The 16820-nt window shown below is 47.1% G+C and overlaps 7 protein-coding genes across 7 annotated transcripts; 5 read left to right on the top strand and 2 right to left on the bottom strand.

The window, feature by feature from the left end:
- Positions 1-2263: 2263 nt before the first annotated feature.
- Positions 2264-4058, bottom strand: P153DRAFT_359639 (carboxylesterase family protein-like protein; the record flags this gene model as incomplete). Its single annotated transcript, XM_033666878.1, has 3 exons — positions 2264-3348; positions 3400-3757; positions 3807-4058. The coding sequence occupies 3 exons, from the start codon at positions 4056-4058 to the stop codon at positions 2264-2266; spliced, it is 1695 nt and encodes a 564-aa protein (XP_033521076.1).
- Positions 4059-5026: 968 nt separating this feature from the next.
- Positions 5027-6496, top strand: P153DRAFT_425194 (Aldo/keto reductase; the record flags this gene model as incomplete). Its single annotated transcript, XM_033672525.1, has 5 exons — positions 5027-5099; positions 5154-5251; positions 5324-5540; positions 5591-5806; positions 5865-6496. 5 exons carry the CDS (start codon positions 5027-5029, stop codon positions 6254-6256), a joined length of 996 nt encoding a protein of 331 aa, XP_033521075.1. The 3' UTR covers positions 6257-6496.
- Positions 6497-7321: 825 nt separating this feature from the next.
- On the top strand, positions 7322-8329 carry P153DRAFT_253346 (uncharacterized protein; the record flags this gene model as incomplete). The annotated part of the gene is made up of 1 exon (XM_033662740.1): positions 7322-8329. A coding segment is annotated over one exon (1008 nt), but the record flags the coding sequence as incomplete, so codon positions are not given.
- Positions 8330-10292: 1963 nt separating this feature from the next.
- Positions 10293-11432, top strand: P153DRAFT_346682 (uncharacterized protein; the record flags this gene model as incomplete). Its single annotated transcript, XM_033666132.1, has 4 exons — positions 10293-10430; positions 10483-10587; positions 10636-11015; positions 11069-11432. The coding sequence occupies 4 exons, from the start codon at positions 10293-10295 to the stop codon at positions 11430-11432; spliced, it is 987 nt and encodes a 328-aa protein (XP_033521073.1).
- Positions 11433-11495: 63 nt separating this feature from the next.
- P153DRAFT_82543 (uncharacterized protein) lies at positions 11496-12425 on the bottom strand. Its single transcript, XM_033673430.1, has one exon. The coding sequence runs from the start codon at positions 12078-12080 to the stop codon at positions 11538-11540; it is 543 nt and encodes a 180-aa protein (XP_033521072.1). The 5' UTR covers positions 12081-12425; the 3' UTR covers positions 11496-11537.
- Positions 12426-12547: 122 nt separating this feature from the next.
- Positions 12548-13850, top strand: P153DRAFT_369343 (uncharacterized protein). Its single transcript, XM_033668743.1, has 7 exons — positions 12548-12775; positions 12825-12878; positions 12943-13038; positions 13089-13268; positions 13320-13364; positions 13416-13518; positions 13574-13850. The coding sequence occupies exons 1-7, from the start codon at positions 12746-12748 to the stop codon at positions 13681-13683; spliced, it is 618 nt and encodes a 205-aa protein (XP_033521071.1). The 5' UTR covers positions 12548-12745; the 3' UTR covers positions 13684-13850.
- Positions 13851-13984: 134 nt separating this feature from the next.
- On the top strand, positions 13985-16148 carry P153DRAFT_425191 (uncharacterized protein; the record flags this gene model as incomplete). The annotated part of the gene is made up of 3 exons (XM_033672524.1): positions 13985-14440; positions 14500-15570; positions 16074-16148. Exons 1-3 carry the CDS (start codon positions 14195-14197, stop codon positions 16146-16148), a joined length of 1392 nt encoding a protein of 463 aa, XP_033521070.1. The 5' UTR covers positions 13985-14194.
- Positions 16149-16820: the final 672 nt, after the last annotated feature.

The raw sequence follows: 16820 nt of genomic DNA, 5'->3' as shown, positions 1-16820 counted from the left end.
AATTCTAAGTAACTTATAGTACCTAATACTACTTTATAGAGAGTAGACTTACTTATAAAATAGAAATCCTAAGTAACTTATAGTATTCTACTCTAAGTAGAGTAGACTTACTTAAGAAATAAATAGCCTAAGTAACTTATAGTACTCTGCTTTAAGCAGAGTAGATCTATATAATAAATAGAAGTATATTTTTATAAAACCTTTTTCTATACTTACTATAATATTAATATTTTAAGTCTTTTTAACCTTAACCTAATTCTTCTACTTAGATTATTACTTTATTATATATCTATTTAAGTAGTATTAAATATTATATATCTTAAAATATACTTAATCTAAAATCTATTATCTTACTTTTTAAAAGAATATAAAACAACTCTTAACTACTATAACCCTAATAATATTTAAATTTTTATTATTTATAATTACTTTAATAAAAAACATTATTTAAAAACCTAATAGTATTTATTCTTAAACTAAAATACTAAGAATTTCTTTTCTTTTTAAAGTTAAAAAGTATCTTTACTATCTTATAACACTTTTTATCTTTAAAAGATAGAAATTACTAAGTTTTAAGAAAGATAAAAAGCCTATAGATCTATTTTAAAGAGCTAAAACTAGTACTTAGTTAAATAAAATTAGAATAAGTATTAAGATAATTATTAGAGTTATTAAATCTTAAAAGGTATTATTTAGTAATTAATAAAAGAAGATAGGTAAAGATAAGTAATAATAGGTAAAGATAGGTAAAGATAGGTAAAGATAAGTAAAGATAGGCTAAAATAGGTAAAGATAGGCTAAGATAGGTAAAGATAGGCTAAGATAGGTAAAGATAAGTAAAAATAGCTAAAGAATAAGTATAGTTATAAGTAGATCTTACTATTTAGATTTTACTATATACGCTAAGTATTAGCGCGTATATATAGACTATAATAGTAGAGATTTAATAGTAAAATTAGTATATCTAGTTATATTAGGTATTTAATTTTTATTACTAGCTAATATAGAATATATAACTAGTATTACTTTTTATTTCTTTTTTTTTAAAACTTTATACTAATATTTAGTATTAGTTTAAAACTACTTATTTTAATTTAGTATTAGCTTAAAACCCTTTAAATAGAATTAACTCTATTTAACTTTCTTTAAATATAGAATAGTAAATAACTTTTTAAAATAAAGAAATATAGTATTAAAACCTTTAAAAAAAAAAGTATAAAGTAGAATATATATAATAGTAGTAGTATAGTATAATAAAATAAAGTTCTAACTGTAATATTATTACTATTAGACCTTTATTTATATTTTAATTTTTACTATATTCTACTAAATTTTAGAGGTATCTATAACCTAAAGAAGTAAAATATATTATAATAAAGTAATAAGATTAATATATTTTACTAATAAAAAATTATTATAATAGGCTAGGCCTAGTAAACCTTTAATTAGTAAATCCTTAAAACTTAATAGCTTTAACTACTAATTTTTACTTTTAGCTAGCTTATTAAAATTAGCTAATATACTACTAGAAAAGATTATAAGTAAAAAAAACTTAGTACTATAGATTCTTAGTAAATTAATTTACTTTATAATAGTAACTACTCTTAGAGTTAACTTCTTATTTATAATATTTACTATTAAAAATTTTATATTTACTTTTATACTAATCTAGATACTATAAAATATAAATTAAAAAAAAAGTTTAAATTAAATATAATTTTACTTAACTTTTACCTAGAGTTTAATTATTTATAACTTAACTTTAACCTAATACTAGTATTTAAATATTAGGTTAAAGTTTAGTTAAAGTAGATAATATACTAGGTTAAAGTTAAGTAAAAGTTAAGTTATACTTATATAAGACTTTATTTCTACTTTACTCTAACCTATTTACTAGTATTAGTATACTAACTAGAATAGCTTTTACTTATATATCTTTTTTCTTTAAATTTAGATTATATTAGTTATTTTTTATAATATATATATATAAGTAATAAATCTAACTTTACCTACTATTTTATCTATCTATAGTATTAAATATTAAGGCTTAAGACTATAGGAATTTATCTTATTAAGAGAATTAATGCAAGGAGAATTGCAATATAGAAATAAGAAGAAGTAAGAAGCACAACAAGAGTAGTAGGAAAGACAAATTCAAGAAGAAGGAGTAATCTACTTTAACGTTTTGTATAGTTATTTGGTCGTTTCGTTATGCTTATTAATCGTTAACTATACCAACGCGATTACATCCCAACTTATCCCATTACCGCTGAAACACATCAGCATTAGCGATAATCAACTTAATCCCCTCACTCCTATAAGTGTCCGGCTCCGCATAACTAGACACATTCGCATCGAAAACATAGTCGAGCGGATTCGCCACATCGTACGCCGGCCACAGCGCCTCCGTCCCATTCCACGCATACGTCTCCCTCCACGAATTCGGATCAAGATCATGCACGAAGCTAACCCAGCTGCTATCCATCAGTCTGGCGAGATTACGATAGCTCTCGGTCTTGTTGGCGAACGGCGGAACAGAAACAGGCGGATACCCCACGCCCTGGAGATTGAGAAACACAAACGCGACTTCTTGGAAATGCGTGACGCCAATTTCAGCGGGAAGGCCGGCGGGAATCGCGTTGAAGCGGAAGCAGTATGCTGGCACGCCGGCGGCGGCCCAGGTTCGACATGTTAGCCGGCGGTTGGCGATGAAGAATTGGTCGCCGTAGTACGATGCTGAACGCCGGAATTGCGCGCCGTATGCTGGTCCTGGCCGAGTGTTTCCTAGGCTGGCAATCACGTTGACGGAAAGATCGTCGGGGTAAGCAGCTAGGATCTGGTTTCCTAGCTCGGTCGACACGTTGCCGCGCTGGCCGTTTGTGACGAGGTTGAAGAAGGCCTCAGATGTGTTGACTGGGCGAGGGCTGAACGCTGAGCCTTCGTCGGAATTCGCACCGGATATGATTGGGACGTGTACGAATTCTCCAGCCGCGAGCTGAAGTGAGGTGCGCTTTTGGATGAAGTCACCGTCCAGAATGGGCTGGAATTGGGTTGTGTTTAGTGTCGTGCTTGTGGTGTTGATGGCGATGTTGAGTTGATCTGCAGGTAAATATCTCAGACATTCGAGTGGGCTCGAGGCGTTGGTACAGGGCGTCCGGCTGAGAATGGTATTGTACATGGCTCGATTGCCGAGCGGATCCAACAACTTTTGGTAGAAGACGGGGTTACCACTCTCCATAATCGCGGCTCGGAACAGCTTATCGTCTCGGCCGCCGTAGGCTGTCAGATGGAAGCCTACCGCTGCAGCACCTGCACTCTCTCCAAACACAGTAACCTTCTCTGAGTCGCCTAACCCCATATCAGTCTCGAATCGACGTTCTAATCACACGGGACAAGTACCTCCAAAAGCTTTGATGTTCTCCTGAACCCACTGAAGGGCAAGTCTCGAATCCCTCAAGCCAAGGTTCATGTTTCCACTGTCTCTGATCTCTTCGCTTCCACTCAAAAAGCCCCAAGCACTGAGCCTATAGTTGATGTTCACGCCAATAATAGGCTTTCCGATTCTGACAGAGTTCTCAACCATAAAAGAGATGTTGTAGCGTTTATCGATACCTGAGCCTTGGTAGAAGCCTCCGCCATGAATCCACAGAGCAACAGGGAGATTTTCATGCTTATAGCCAGATGGCCTGATCACGTTGAGGTATAGGCAATCCTCCGAAACGGCATAACCCCACTGATCGGAGCCATAGCCGTAACACTAGAGACCCGACGTTAGCGTGAGCTAGTCAACACGGTGAGATACATACTGCACTGGAGTATTGCACAGCTGGTCTTGCATCGCTCCAGCTCTGGTTCAAGCTCGCTGGATTTCTGAAGCGTAAACTCCCAACAGGCGGTTGTGCATATGGAATGCCAAGAAAGAAGTCCTGGTTATAACTCGCTGAATGCACTCCGACGTATGTTCCGTTCTTGACATGGGCGGTCGGGGTTGAGTGATTCCAGTGGCTGCTCACCAGGCCGAACAAAAAGGCAAATGCCACGGCAGTTGGGCGAAGCATAATGAGATGAGAGTGCAGTAAAGTAGAGAAAAAGCGGCGAGCATGTCGTCTATATGCGTTCTATTGAAGTACCGAAATCAATCGTGTCTACCGAGCACGGCGGGTCGAAAGATAGCTCATCCAGACCTCATAGACCTTTCTCCATAACCTCCTCGGCATTTGTTCTTCAAGTGACTCCCGTTACATAGGTTGGTGTCTTGCGGGGAAATCGTGTCTTCGTGGCACGGCAGAGCCAGATTTGGAAACGCGTCTAAGGTGTGGTGTCTGATTGGTTAGAAATTTCCCGACAATTACCCACAAGAAGAAAGTCTTGCATGAGGTGAGCAGGGATAAATCATGGGGTACGGGGTGTGGACGGCAGTCGTAAATCCTTTTTGATCGCGTGAGTCGCACACAAAGCGATGAAGTAAAGACCTCGGTTGAGAAAGCTTTCAATAAGGAAGCAAGTACAGAAATGGATGCCAGCTCAACCTTAGTCGTCCGTCAAGATCACGCTGGAAAGCAGTAACCCTACAGAACAGGTCCAGTATCATGAACGTTCAGGCAGACAGAGGCCAAAAGAGGATGTGAGAGCGAACATCGGAGGGTGGAAAACAACAATGACGTTGCTAAAAAGTGAGGCCCATGCTTACGGGAGCGGAGATAAAGTTACTGCCGATCTCCGGGCCGCTTGTCCTCCAACTTCTAAGACCTCTTTTCATTGGCTCCGCTTCCTTCTCTTGCGAAACGATCGGGAGCGGAGAGGCTGGTCTGCAACCGCTTTCCAGCAGTAGCAAAAGGCTGATTCGATTTCGGAGAGGAATAAGATATGGGAAAGGCAACACTCTTGTTCGCGGTGCCGTACCAGATGTACATAAAAGAGCGCAGGAGTATTCACTTCCCAAGGATACAGCCGCTCATACCTGGACAGTTACGAATTTTCAAACTACTCAGTCTAACCCCTTGTTACTCTCACTGCATCAGACACTATGAGTACCGGTAGAGCAGCACCTACTCGCGTTTGCGATAAGCCGGTCGGTCCAATAGGCTATGGATTACTGAGTAACTGATATTAATGCGCATATGACAGAACCGCGTTAACGTTATATGATCTAGGCTTGACAATGCCGGCCCCGTTTCCCCAGACCGAACGCGAAGTAGCAGTCCAATGCTTAAGAAGCGCGTTAGAACAGGGTGCGAATCTATGGAACGGTGTACGTTGGAATCTGCACGAACTCACAAATCTGAACTCTACGTATGATGAAGAAACAACTAATATCCTGTAGGGTATTCATTACGGCACCCCTGAAGCAAATTCGTTGCACCTCTTGAAATACTACTTTGAGAAGTACCCTGAGGACGTCGAGAAAGTCGTACTCAGCATCAAAGGTGCCTACGGCTCCAAAACGGGACCTACAGGTAGCCCTGAAGCAATTCGCGCATCTGTCGAGGAGGCCCTACAAGGGCTAGGGGGTATGAAGACTATCGATGTCTTCGAAATGGGTATTGACTATGCCATGTACCTGGCAAAAGAATGCTGACAAATTACGTAGCGCGCGTGGACCCCAATACCCCCATTGAGACTTCTGTCAAAGCTCTGGCCGAACTGGTTGAGGAGGGCAAGATTGGCGGTGTCGGCCTGAGCGAGGTCAGTGCGAGTACTATCCGCAAGGCTCATGCCATACACCCTATTGCGGCGGTCGAGGTGGAGCTGAGTTTGTTCACACCCGACCCGCTCCATAATGGCATTATGGACACCTGTCATGAACGTATGTATCCAGTGAGGAGTTATATATCAGAGCGATTCTAACAGAATGATCTATATAGTCGGTATTCCAGTCGTCGGTTACAGTCCAGTTGGCCGGGGTTGGCTGACAGGCCAATACAAAAAGGTTGATGATCTCCCACCAAACGATTTCCGCCACATGTTCCCTCGCTTCAAGCCTGAGGTCTTTGATCAAAACTACAAACTTGTCGAGGCTGTGACAAAGGTTGCCGAACGCAAAGATTTGAAGACATCGCAGGTGGCTGTAGCCTGGGCCGCTCGCCAGGGCGCAATTCCTATTCCCGGCTCGTCCAACGTTGACCGTGTCGTATTGAACAGCAAACTCTCGGAACTGACCGAAGAGGACATGCGGGAGCTCCAAAAGGCCCTTGATCTCTTCCCGATTGCTGGCGAACGTTATGGCGGCGCGCATGAGAAGTTGCTCAACGCTTGAGTGAACATACGGTTATCAGTACCGTGAAGGCTATTTCGGTAGAAGTTTGGTCACTATAGCTAGAGGGGAAATTGAACGAGCTTTGGCGGTATTGATGTCCATGTTGCCATGAACCGTCGGACTTAACACATCTATACCGGACGGAGATTACAACACCAGCTTACCTGTTTCGGATTAAAGCCTCTTAAGTAGATCTTTAGTAAGGTCATCAACGCCTCCTTCCTACTATCCTTCAATTCCAACCTCTGTAACCAATCTGTTCCTCAAGTACAGTGACGGAAACAATGCAGGACATACCTGTATCAGTGTCAGAAGCTCATAACAGTTCCACAGCTGCTTTGCGCTCTGGATCGTGTGTCGTTTGTACCAAAGCTAAGAGCAAGTGTGTACGACGTCCTGGTGACATCGTTTGCGAGAGGTGCGTTTTCACATATGGCTAGACAATATCCAGGTACATGAAGGGCATTCAAGGTAAGTCCAAAGGACTGACTGACTCCCTGCAAAGATGCGCGAGATTACAGAAAGACTGCCGTATCAAGGAGCCAGTCAGGCGCAAACGAAATGCAATCAAAGCCACGTACGTTTAGTACTTTCATTTCTCATACATGTAGGTCGAGGTGTTCTCCTCGACAGTTGCAACGTAGCGCTCGTAGTTACGAAATCGGGCCGACATTGATATGACGTAGTCTACAATTGTAGTCTACGACCAACTACAATTACAGACGTTGACTCCCGCATAGACGCACGGCCCAGCTGAGAGATCTCGAGACCAAGCTCGAAGATATCGCTCAAGCCTTGTCCTCTGGGCAGGCTCAGGGCCCATCAACAACGACCGCATCGGACACTTCTCCGTCACATCGTGTGCTGCGACCTCTGCATCAATCTGTCGGAAACGTCAGTCAGCTACCGCCCTCGGGTGATCTCCAAAGCACCACCGCTTCTAGTCACTCTGCTCCATCTGTGCACGCACATCCCGAAAGGCCAAACAGACTTGAATCAGACGGAGCTTCGGTGAGCCTACATGAAAGTGAGGTCTTGTTTGACCGCTATCGACGATTGATGGCGCCCTGCATGCCTTTTGTGATTCTTCCCGTTGATATAAACGCGTCCAGTCTAGCCAGTATCAAGCCGTTCTTGCTGCAGGTCATCACCACTGTGGCATTCTTCCATGACACGGCCAAACAGCAAATCATGGCGACAGATGTTATGCGTCAGGTTTCTGAGAGAATGCTAATCCAGGGAGAAAAGTCGATGGATCTGCTCCAGGGCTTGCTCGTCTTCTTGAGCTGGTTCAACCCTCACTCCTTCCTCCCCCAGAACCATACCAACTTTCTTCATCTTGCTATGGCGCTCACTGTCGATCTCAATATTGATCGTATGCCCGGCTTATGCGAGAAGGTCGCGATGGAGGCTGCATCGAAAGCGCATGGGATACCCCAACCAGCCAAGACCATATCCAACGACGAACGTCGGGCTGTCATTGGCATCTTCTATTTGACATCGCAGATCTTCACTTCATTCAGAAAGGTCGATACTCTGAAATGGACGCCTTGGCTCACGGAGTGTGTCAATGTGCTGATCCACGCTCAAGAATACGGAAGCGATACATTCCTCGTGCAACTCGTGCAAACGCAGCGCATCATGCACGAAGTCATGTCCACCGAGTACGATCACGCGCCAGTACAGTTCTATGCCAAATCGTTTTTGAGCGACCTTGATAGTATTGGATCTCCAAGTGGAGACGGTACTATGGCGACTGTGCGGCGCTTACAATATGCCTGCACACGAACTGCGATTTGGGAGCGCTCTTTCGCAACTCTGACTGCAAACAAGGTCAAAGAAAATGACCTCCGGCAACGGTTAGATGGTATGTGGCGTTGCATGGAGGCTGTGAAAGCTTACATTGATGTATACATGGAGATGCCCCCAGAGGACTATCTGTTTGTTCCGTTTGGGGTCTTTGCCCAATTCGCGTACATTTTCGTGGTTATCATCCGAGCATCGTCTATCACAACAGACGGTTGGGATGTCAAGGCCCTCCGTGAGTACATCGACTTCTCTACGCTTATGGAAGAAGCTTCGCGCCGTTATGAAGCCGTATCCAAGAGCCGTCCAGATGGACTTCACTTGGAAAACGATGCGTTTAGCAGATGGTCCGCCAAAACTCGTTGGTTGAAAGCCTTCTATGACACTAAGTTTATGTCTACGACGTCGGACCAACAAATCGTAAATCGCACGGGGCCTGAAGGTCTCAGTCCAGGCGATCTCATCACGAACCAAGGTGTCCATCCAAGACATGTAACACTTGATTTGGAATCGCAATGGCAGCTGCCGACGACGCTTGGCAATCCCCCAAACCCTCCTACTGAGTTCCTACCGAACCTTGGGGAGACCTTCTGGCACACTTTGGACGATCCGCTGCAATATGAAGGGAGTTTCGACGTTGAACTCAGCAATTTGTAGAAGATTCAAGGCCATCCACGATAGAAACTAGCCTGGTGATTCGAGCAGAAAGTCCTATGAATCTGTCGAAATCATCAATGGCAGATTGAATGATGTAGATCATTTTGTACACTTGCTATCTGGAGAGGGAGGTCTTCTTAGATGACCAATTGCCGCTATGTTAGTCATCCTTTTAGTGCATCTGTAGGATGCGAGCCATGTATCCAACGCCAGCTCTGTCTTTGTAATCCCCGTACTTGTGTCTGTGAATCTCGGTTCTGTACGAATCTAAACAAGTAATCCGCCACAAGATTGCGAGTAATTGATCTAACGGCTGTCAGTAGATATCTTTAGGACAGACTGAGCTAGTAGCTACGGCAAGGAACGCGGGCTGTATTCCTATTTGCTCGATTAGCACTACTCCCTGTCGAGAGACTCGGTTATCGCAGCCGGGACCCTTTGCTAATTATACTGGAAATGACTCCGTCCCGGTGTTGTTCAACTGCCCAATCAAAATGAAGGAAGAAAGAAATGTGTGAAAAAGGAGCGAAGAACAAGATTTGTGAAAGATGAGGTGTGTTTGAGTAGGTTCAAGATTACAAATCCTTTGCTTTCACTCTGTACGACAGAGATCTGGGTTGCAGTCGAACATGCTTACAGCAATCTATATATTTGAGAGTGTAGAATCAACGTCATTGAAAATAATATTAAAGGGCTGAGGTACATCCACGAGCCAGGTCCTTTGCGAACTTACTCCACATCAAACAATAAAAGCAAAAACAAACTGTTAGAGAGAACCTGGTCTAGCCTAATGTAGCTCCAGTCAAGTTCGGATGCTATCCGATGCATTAGTGTACCTCTGATGTCGCGCCTGGGTTTCATTCATGCTCTTTGATTACAAATAGCGTTGAAGTGAAATGGACAAGGCAATATGGCAAGAAGATTCATCAATGAACACAAATGGCAAGTCCGGGATAATTGACTTAGTTGTTCCACAACGAGCTTACGATCAGATTCGGATCTACGTTCACGATCGAGCTCGGGGTCATGCCGGTTATCCGAGCCGATCTAGATCAAGGTTGCTACCAAACGGATACATGAGGGTTGGTTCAAGACGTCAGTTCGCGATCTGGGCCGCAGATAACCATCTAACATTGCACGCTAGATGTAGTGCATCGAACCGCTTTTATACTAAAGTATAGTTGACCTCGCGATTATGCAAATGGTACATCCCAAATCATGAGCATAATCACGGATGCCGGCATATACAAAGGCTTCCGCGACAATGCCGCGCTTAGCTTACCAGTACCTGCAATATACGCTCACTCTTCCAGTTCTAGACCTAGGGAACGCATAGAACATCCCAAGGTGTCAAAGACATGCTCAAAGTAGCCTAGTACCCATCGCAACGTTTCCTCGTCCCGACATCCCCGCGCCTTCCGGTGTGATAGGGGCGTTTGTGGCATTTTAAACATTTTGGAATTGCCATGGTTCATATATATGCGCAAGGCTCACGTACGGAATATGGGCTTGTTTTCCGATCCCACAAACCTTCCGTGCGATCTGTAGTTCACGACTTTCGCGATCAGATTAGATGGATGCTCGAAGTAGCCTCATTGGCGTGACTGTTGCTATGCTCGTCATAAGTTGGCTGGCTGTTATAACGCGTATTTGGGTGCGGACATGGGTCAAGGCTCTGGGAATAGACGACTGGTTAATGCTCACTGGCTTGGTATATCTCCAACACAGATCGACGTTGGAGTTAAGAGCTGATTCAAGAGTAGGTGTCATTCTCCATGTCTGCCCTGTTCATCCTCATGTCAGCATACCACGGTATTGGCCTGCTAGATGTTAATCTAGATCCATCTATCGCACCAGTTGGGGTCAAGGTATGTTCTGTAAAGCTAGACAAGACAGTTGTCTCTAACACGATACAGTGGTTCTGGGCTGGTATGGTCACTTACCCTTGCGCCTCGTCCATCGTCAAATCCAGCATCTGCACAGCGCTTCTCCGCATCACCAGCCTCAGGCGATACCGAATTCCACTCTACAGCGTCATAGTGCTGAGCTTCTTTGGGTTCGTCATACCCACCCTCGCGATCTTACTATCGTGCCGTCCCATCGCAGCAAATTGGGATCCCAGACAAGGCACCTGCCAAAGCCCCCAACTTCTCATCAACGCTGGCTACTACTATTCAGCAAACTGTATTATTACAGACTGGACTTGTGCCATCCTCCCGGCTTTCATCCTGTGGGATGTGCAGCTCAAGCTGCGGATCAAAGTGTCTATCATCGTGATGCTCGCGTTTGGTGTAATGTGAGTCTGCTGTCACGATGGGATGATATGTGGAAAATTGACGGAAGCTGCAGTGCCAGTATAGCCACCATAGGCCGCGTCGCAACCATCAGTGGTTATGGCAGCACAGTGAACTACCTGTACCATCTCGCCCGCATCGGTATCTGGTGTGTGCTTGAATGTGGTATGGGCATAGCCGCTGGATCCCTTGCTACTTTTCGACCCTTGTTCCGCTTCATCCCGTTCCTTCGCTCTTCAATCGCTGGCACGCATTCCAATGCAAGGAACGACCCCGTCTTTCATTTGGAGGAGGTTAGTCGAAACCATGCATTCGGTGATGAAGCTCATGAAGAAGCCGAATATATGGAAAGATCAGACGCGGAGAGCCAGAAACATATCCTCAAGGACACAAAAGTCTATATATTCAAGTCAAGATAGTATCACGAAGAAAGCGTTGTACTTTGAAGAAAACCACGATTTACGTTGACACTCGCTTCTTCCCATCTAACTGTTGACGATTGGCAGATTCGAATCCACCGTCCTTCAAGGTCGAGCTAGTTCATCAACATCAGGACACGCAAATCGTACTGAGAAGACCGTTGGAACCCAGCCAAAGGCCAGTAACTCAAATCGAAGTAGATCAAGCAGAGCTGCTTCGCTGTCGACAAACCAAAATCCCAACAGAACACAATAACCATGTTGATAGAGTACTAACCTCAGTGGGTAACAGGGAGATGTGTTTGCATCAGCAGGCATATTTTGAAAATCCAAAGTACAGCTTCTGGGACTGATGTTGGATAACATTGTATGTTCAGCGACATAGCTTGATTGTAGGTGTTTCGACTCGTGAAGGCTCCGTCTAAGCAACGCCAGTAATCGTGTGTTACATATACGCCAACTCTCTCTGAAATGAAGGGTTACCAGCAAACTATACCAGCAACCGGATGTGGTGAGATCAACAGAGAGTTTGCGTTGTTGGAGAGCTGAGATCAGTTGTGTTTGTCGCGAAAGATTTATCCTAGCAAAACAACAGGCTATAAATAACATACCAATGGGAAGCTGGATGTTGCCAAAGGTGTTCTGCATGTATCTCTCCAGAGAAGCAGTCTGTCATGCCATAATGCAGCTGTGGAAGCATGCTTGCGATTGAACGATGGAGTCGTGCTTATACTGACGTTCGTTGATTGTTCTTGGGGTAAACAAAATGAGGGTCCTAGCAATAGTATCGCAACATGCAAATGACATCAATCACTGCTCAGGCTGAGTGCGATGCGCGATCGTTGAGTTCACCATCGCGTCAATGGTGAAATGAGCATCGAGAAATCTAAAGTACAACAACAAGGTCCACGTGCTCGCGACAATAGTGTGCTGTAATCCTGGAGTCGCAACGTCGCAACGCAAAGCTCGGTGTACGTGTGCGGAGATGTGGACTCATGCGATAGGTGAAGCAAGCAGGCAGGTCATGTGGGGGCAGGGATCAGGCGGCTAACGATGAGGTAGATAGATTACCTCAACACCATGCATCAATGAACTCGTACACATCCCTTCCCAAGCTTCCAGAGACATAGAAAGACCGGTCACCTACCACCGCCCACTCCATCGTTGGGGTTCTAACATTGTTGACGCATCCTTGGCGCCTACATCACCGCCTCCACCTCGGCCTAGGTGCTCACCGATCCTCGCTCGCATCCACGGCGCCGTACCACACACACCTCGCCCTCTCCCCCACACCTCACAACCACCTACACACAATGGCGTCGAGAAAGAAGGTCCTCCTCAAGGTACTGCAGCTTCGCGCATGGTGTGCAGGCCGTGTCTGACGTGTCACAGGTCATCATCCTCGGAGACAGCGGCGTGGGCAAGACGAGCTTGATGAACCAATATGTACGGCTCCACCCAACCAACAAAGACTCGATATGGAAGAATTTCGCTTACGCAATTGCGATAGGTCAATAAGAAGTTCAGCGCGAGCTACAAAGCCACGATAGGCGCCGACTTCCTCACCAAGGAAGTGCTGGTCGACGACAGGCTGGTGACGATGCAGGTGCGTGTTACAGCAGCAGGCGCAAAGGAGTATAGGCTGACTGGAAATAGCTCTGGGACACTGCCGGCCAGGAGCGCTTCCAATCGCTAGGTGTCGCCTTCTACCGTGGCGCCGACTGCTGCGTGCTGGTCTACGATGTCAACAACTCCAAGAGTTTTGACACACTGGACAGCTGGCGGGACGAGTTCTTGGTCCAGGCTAGCCCCATGGACCCGGAGAGCTTCCCTTTTGTGAGCGACTCCCGTACTGTGTTGAGAGAGAGCTAGGACTAACTCGAGCAGGTCGTACTCGGCAACAAGATCGATGTTGAGGAGAGCAAGAGAATGGTCAGTCTGAGAAGCTGCGTGTGTGTGAAGTATCGCTAACAATCGCGACAGATCTCTTCCAAGCGCGCCATGACGTTCTGCCAGTCCAAGGGTGGCATCCCGTACTTCGAGACGAGCGCAAAAGAGGCCGTCAACGTCGAGCAGGCTTTTGAAGGTACGCACTTGTATTATTCATGTTTGAATGGGACAAGCTAACTGACGCGCTGCAGTCATCGCACGCCAAGCCCTTGCGCAAGAAGATGTGGGCGATTTCAGCAACGACTTTCCCGAGACGATCCCCATCGACCTCAAGGGTAACGAGGGTGGATGCGCCTGCTAGTCTATGCCGTTTTATCATGAAGGTTGTCCCACCAAGTGTTGATGTCCGTCTCGCCATAATGTAGTCTTCCGTTGGAGTTTATACGGAGTCTGGTGCACAGCATACTTTGCGCGATGAAGAGGCGCCTCCTCTTACGTTCAATCTCCCATTTGGTAGCTGGTTTCGGGTCGTCTTTCACTTGTAATTGCATAACGTTATTACATTCGCCTGACCAAGACTGTTTTGTGATGACGTAAGACATAGTTCGCACACGCGACTCGTCTGAAACATGTACCCTGATGACCCCTGCCCCAAGACTCCTCCACATTCTAAGGCACCGACTCCCCACCATTCGCGCACCGTGTTATCTTTCCCCTCGACTCTTCCATGGTCGCACTACCATCTCATGCCTCGACACGATCACGGTCCGTGAGCATCACTAACGCCACATCTAATATCACCCGGCGACCTCCTTAACTATTGGACCCATAATTGGATATATCCTCCTTCAAACACGTCTTACTTTGGCAAAATGGCAGACCCTACTCACACAACGCCGCTCAGTCCGCGCACTAGCGATGTCTCGGATTACCTTTGCGACAACGACTTCATGGAGAACTCTATCGCGCTCACTCATACACGCTCACGGGCCAGTGAGGCCAGTACACGGAGCGCAGGCGAGAAGACGAGACAACACAGCAAACTCCGACACGCGATAGGGATAGCACTTCTTCTCGCGACGGTGTTTCTATGGACGGCCAGTAATTTCATGTCGAGCGTACGTTTCCACCTCCTGCTTCAAAAAGCAAGAATACATCAGGGCTGACTTGAACGTAGTCGATATTCGCAGACTCGTCCTACTCGAAGCCCTTCTTCGTGACGTATATCAACTCGGCTTTCTTCATTTTCCCGCTTATCCCTATGCTCCTACACCACTTCTGGGCCGACCGCGCGAACCCCACACACCGCCAACCCCTCCTCGTACAATGGCGCAACTTCGTCAACCGCCGCGCAGGCAGATGGACACTCCTCCGCGACCACGAACAGCACTCCTCCTCCTTGTCGTCGAAATCGCACACAGAATCCGGCAGCGCAGCAACCGAGCTCCTACTCGGCAACTCCCCGCACGAAAGCACGGAGAGAGTCGACTCGCTAGAAGAAAGCCTCACCCTAAAAGCCACAGCCAAACTCAGCCTAGAATTCTGCCTCGTCTGGTTCCTCGCAAACTACTTCGCCGCCGCGTGTCTCGAGTACACAACCGTCGCATCCAGCACAATCCTCGCCTCCACCTCCTCCATCTGCACGCTCATCTGCGGCGCGCTCCTCCGCGTCGAGCGCTTCACATTACGAAAATGCATCGCAGTCGGCGCCTCCCTCGCGGGCGTCGCACTCATAAGCAGCATCGACGTATCGGGCGAAACGGACGAAAACCGGGGCTCGTTCCCGCACAAATCCCCGCGCGAGCTCGCCCTCGGGGATACCATGGCTTTCGTCTCCGCGGTGCTGTATGGCTTCTACGCCGTGCTGATGAAGAAGCGCATCGGCGACGAGTCCCGGGTAAACATGCCGCTGTTCTTCGGCTGCGTGGGCTTGTTCAACGTCCTCCTCCTCTGGCCTGGTCTCATCCTCCTGCACATGACGGGCGTGGAGCGCTTTTCGCTCCCCCCTACGCGCAAGATACTCACTCTCGTGCTTGTGAATAGCGCGTCGAGCCTTGTGAGCGACTTCTGCTGGGCGTATGCGGTGTGTTTGACGAGTCCGTTGATTGTTACCGTGGGATTGAGTTTGGCGATTCCGGTCAGTCTTATTGGGCAGATTGTGCTGGATGGGCAGTATGCGGGGGTGTGGTATTGGGTTGGGGCGGTGGTTGTGGTGTTGTCGTTTGTGTTTGTTAATAAGGAGGATGATGTTGGTGTTGCTGGGGAGGGGGTGGGGGTTGAAGAGGAGAGCAGGAGGAGCTCGAGTGTTAGGGGGGAGAGGGATGCGGAGAGGGCGTGGAGGAGTGTGCATGGCGTTGAAGATGATAGATGATTGATTGATCGATACCATGGGATGGCGTTTTGGGGGGCGTTGTATAGACGGATGTTATTCATTCATAATCATATTTTTATCATTACCTCGATGACTGATCGACTGACTGATTGGGGTATCTATCTAACCACCACCCTTCATATCCTTGCTGTAATAGCTCCTGCCCCCATTACCCTGTCCCTTGCCATTCCCCCTCCACTTCCCACCACCACCGCGATAACTCCTCTCCCGCCCCTCGTCCCTCCTCTCCTTCCCCAGTTCCCCCTTCCGCGCCTCCCAACTCTCATCACTCTCAAGTTCCTCCGCCTCCCACCCCTCCCGCTGCATGGAATCCTCGAGATGTTTCTGCACTTTCGGCTCCCACACCTCCGGGCCAGCAGCCAGGTCGGTATATTCGAGCACGTTTTCGCCGAGTGTGTAGTCCCCTTGCCGTGAGCGGACGAGGGAGGACATAATGGCCAGCGACGAGCAGGAGAGGCCTAGGTCGTGGCAGAGGGAGCGGACGTAGAAGCCTGAGGTTACTGTCATGCGGAGGCGAGCAGCTGGGGGAGAGGGTTTGGCAGGTGTGGGTGTTTCGACGGGGATGCTAACTTCCTGTTCAACTTCGACGGCGGGCGTTTCTTCTGCGGGCAGGGCGCCAGACATTGCGGGTTCGCTGTCGGTGCGCGGTTTCTTAGGCTGGTCACCTGCGTTCTCGACGCTGTCGTCTGGTGTGCGGGAGCGTTTGCGACCGCGCTTTGCCGCGGCGTCTGCGTCCTCCTTGCGGATGCCGAGGAGTTTCTGCGCGCCTTCTTTATCCGCGCCGTCCATTTCCTCCGCGGGCCATGCAAAGTCGTGACTTCCCGGCTCCAGCCACTCGACGAGCTCCATCTCTTTGACTTCAACAGGCCGCGCCGCCACCTCGGGGATATCCTTTCCTTCGCGCGCATACTCGTACATTTTCTTGCCGTCGACTTTGAGGGCAGAGAAGACGCTAGGCTTCTGCAGAATCTTGCCGCGGAACTGGTCGAGTCTGCTCTCCACCAGCTCGCGCGTGACGTGCTCGTAGGCCGCTGTGCCCACCACTTTCCCCACGGCGTCGTAGCTGTCTGTCGCGGCGCCGAACAGCACAACGCACTCGTACGTCT

Source organism: Dothidotthia symphoricarpi, assembly GCF_010015815.1.
Source record: "Dothidotthia symphoricarpi CBS 119687 unplaced genomic scaffold P153scaffold_17, whole genome shotgun sequence".
NCBI classification, from domain to species: domain Eukaryota; kingdom Fungi; phylum Ascomycota; class Dothideomycetes; order Pleosporales; family Dothidotthiaceae; genus Dothidotthia; species Dothidotthia symphoricarpi.
The sequence above is the reverse complement of the archived record's forward strand: the minus strand, read 5'-3'. Positions and strand labels throughout refer to the sequence as shown.

What these genes read in the sequence shown, in the direction of transcription:
- P153DRAFT_369343 (XM_033668743.1), top strand. Translation starts at nt 12,746, where the DNA reads ATGGCGTCGAGAAAGAAGGTCCTCCTCAAG. An exon ending in ACAGGCTGGTGACGATGCAG is followed by an intron (nt 13,039 to 13,088) that starts GTGCGTGTTACA and finishes GACTGGAAATAG; the next exon opens with CTCTGGGACACTGCCGGCCA. An exon ending in CGTCGAGCAGGCTTTTGAAG is followed by an intron (nt 13,519 to 13,573) that starts GTACGCACTTGT and finishes GACGCGCTGCAG; the next exon opens with TCATCGCACGCCAAGCCCTT.
- P153DRAFT_82543 (XM_033673430.1), bottom strand. Translation starts at nt 12,080, where the DNA reads ATGCAGAACACCTTTGGCAACATCCAGCTTCCCATTGGTATGTTATTT.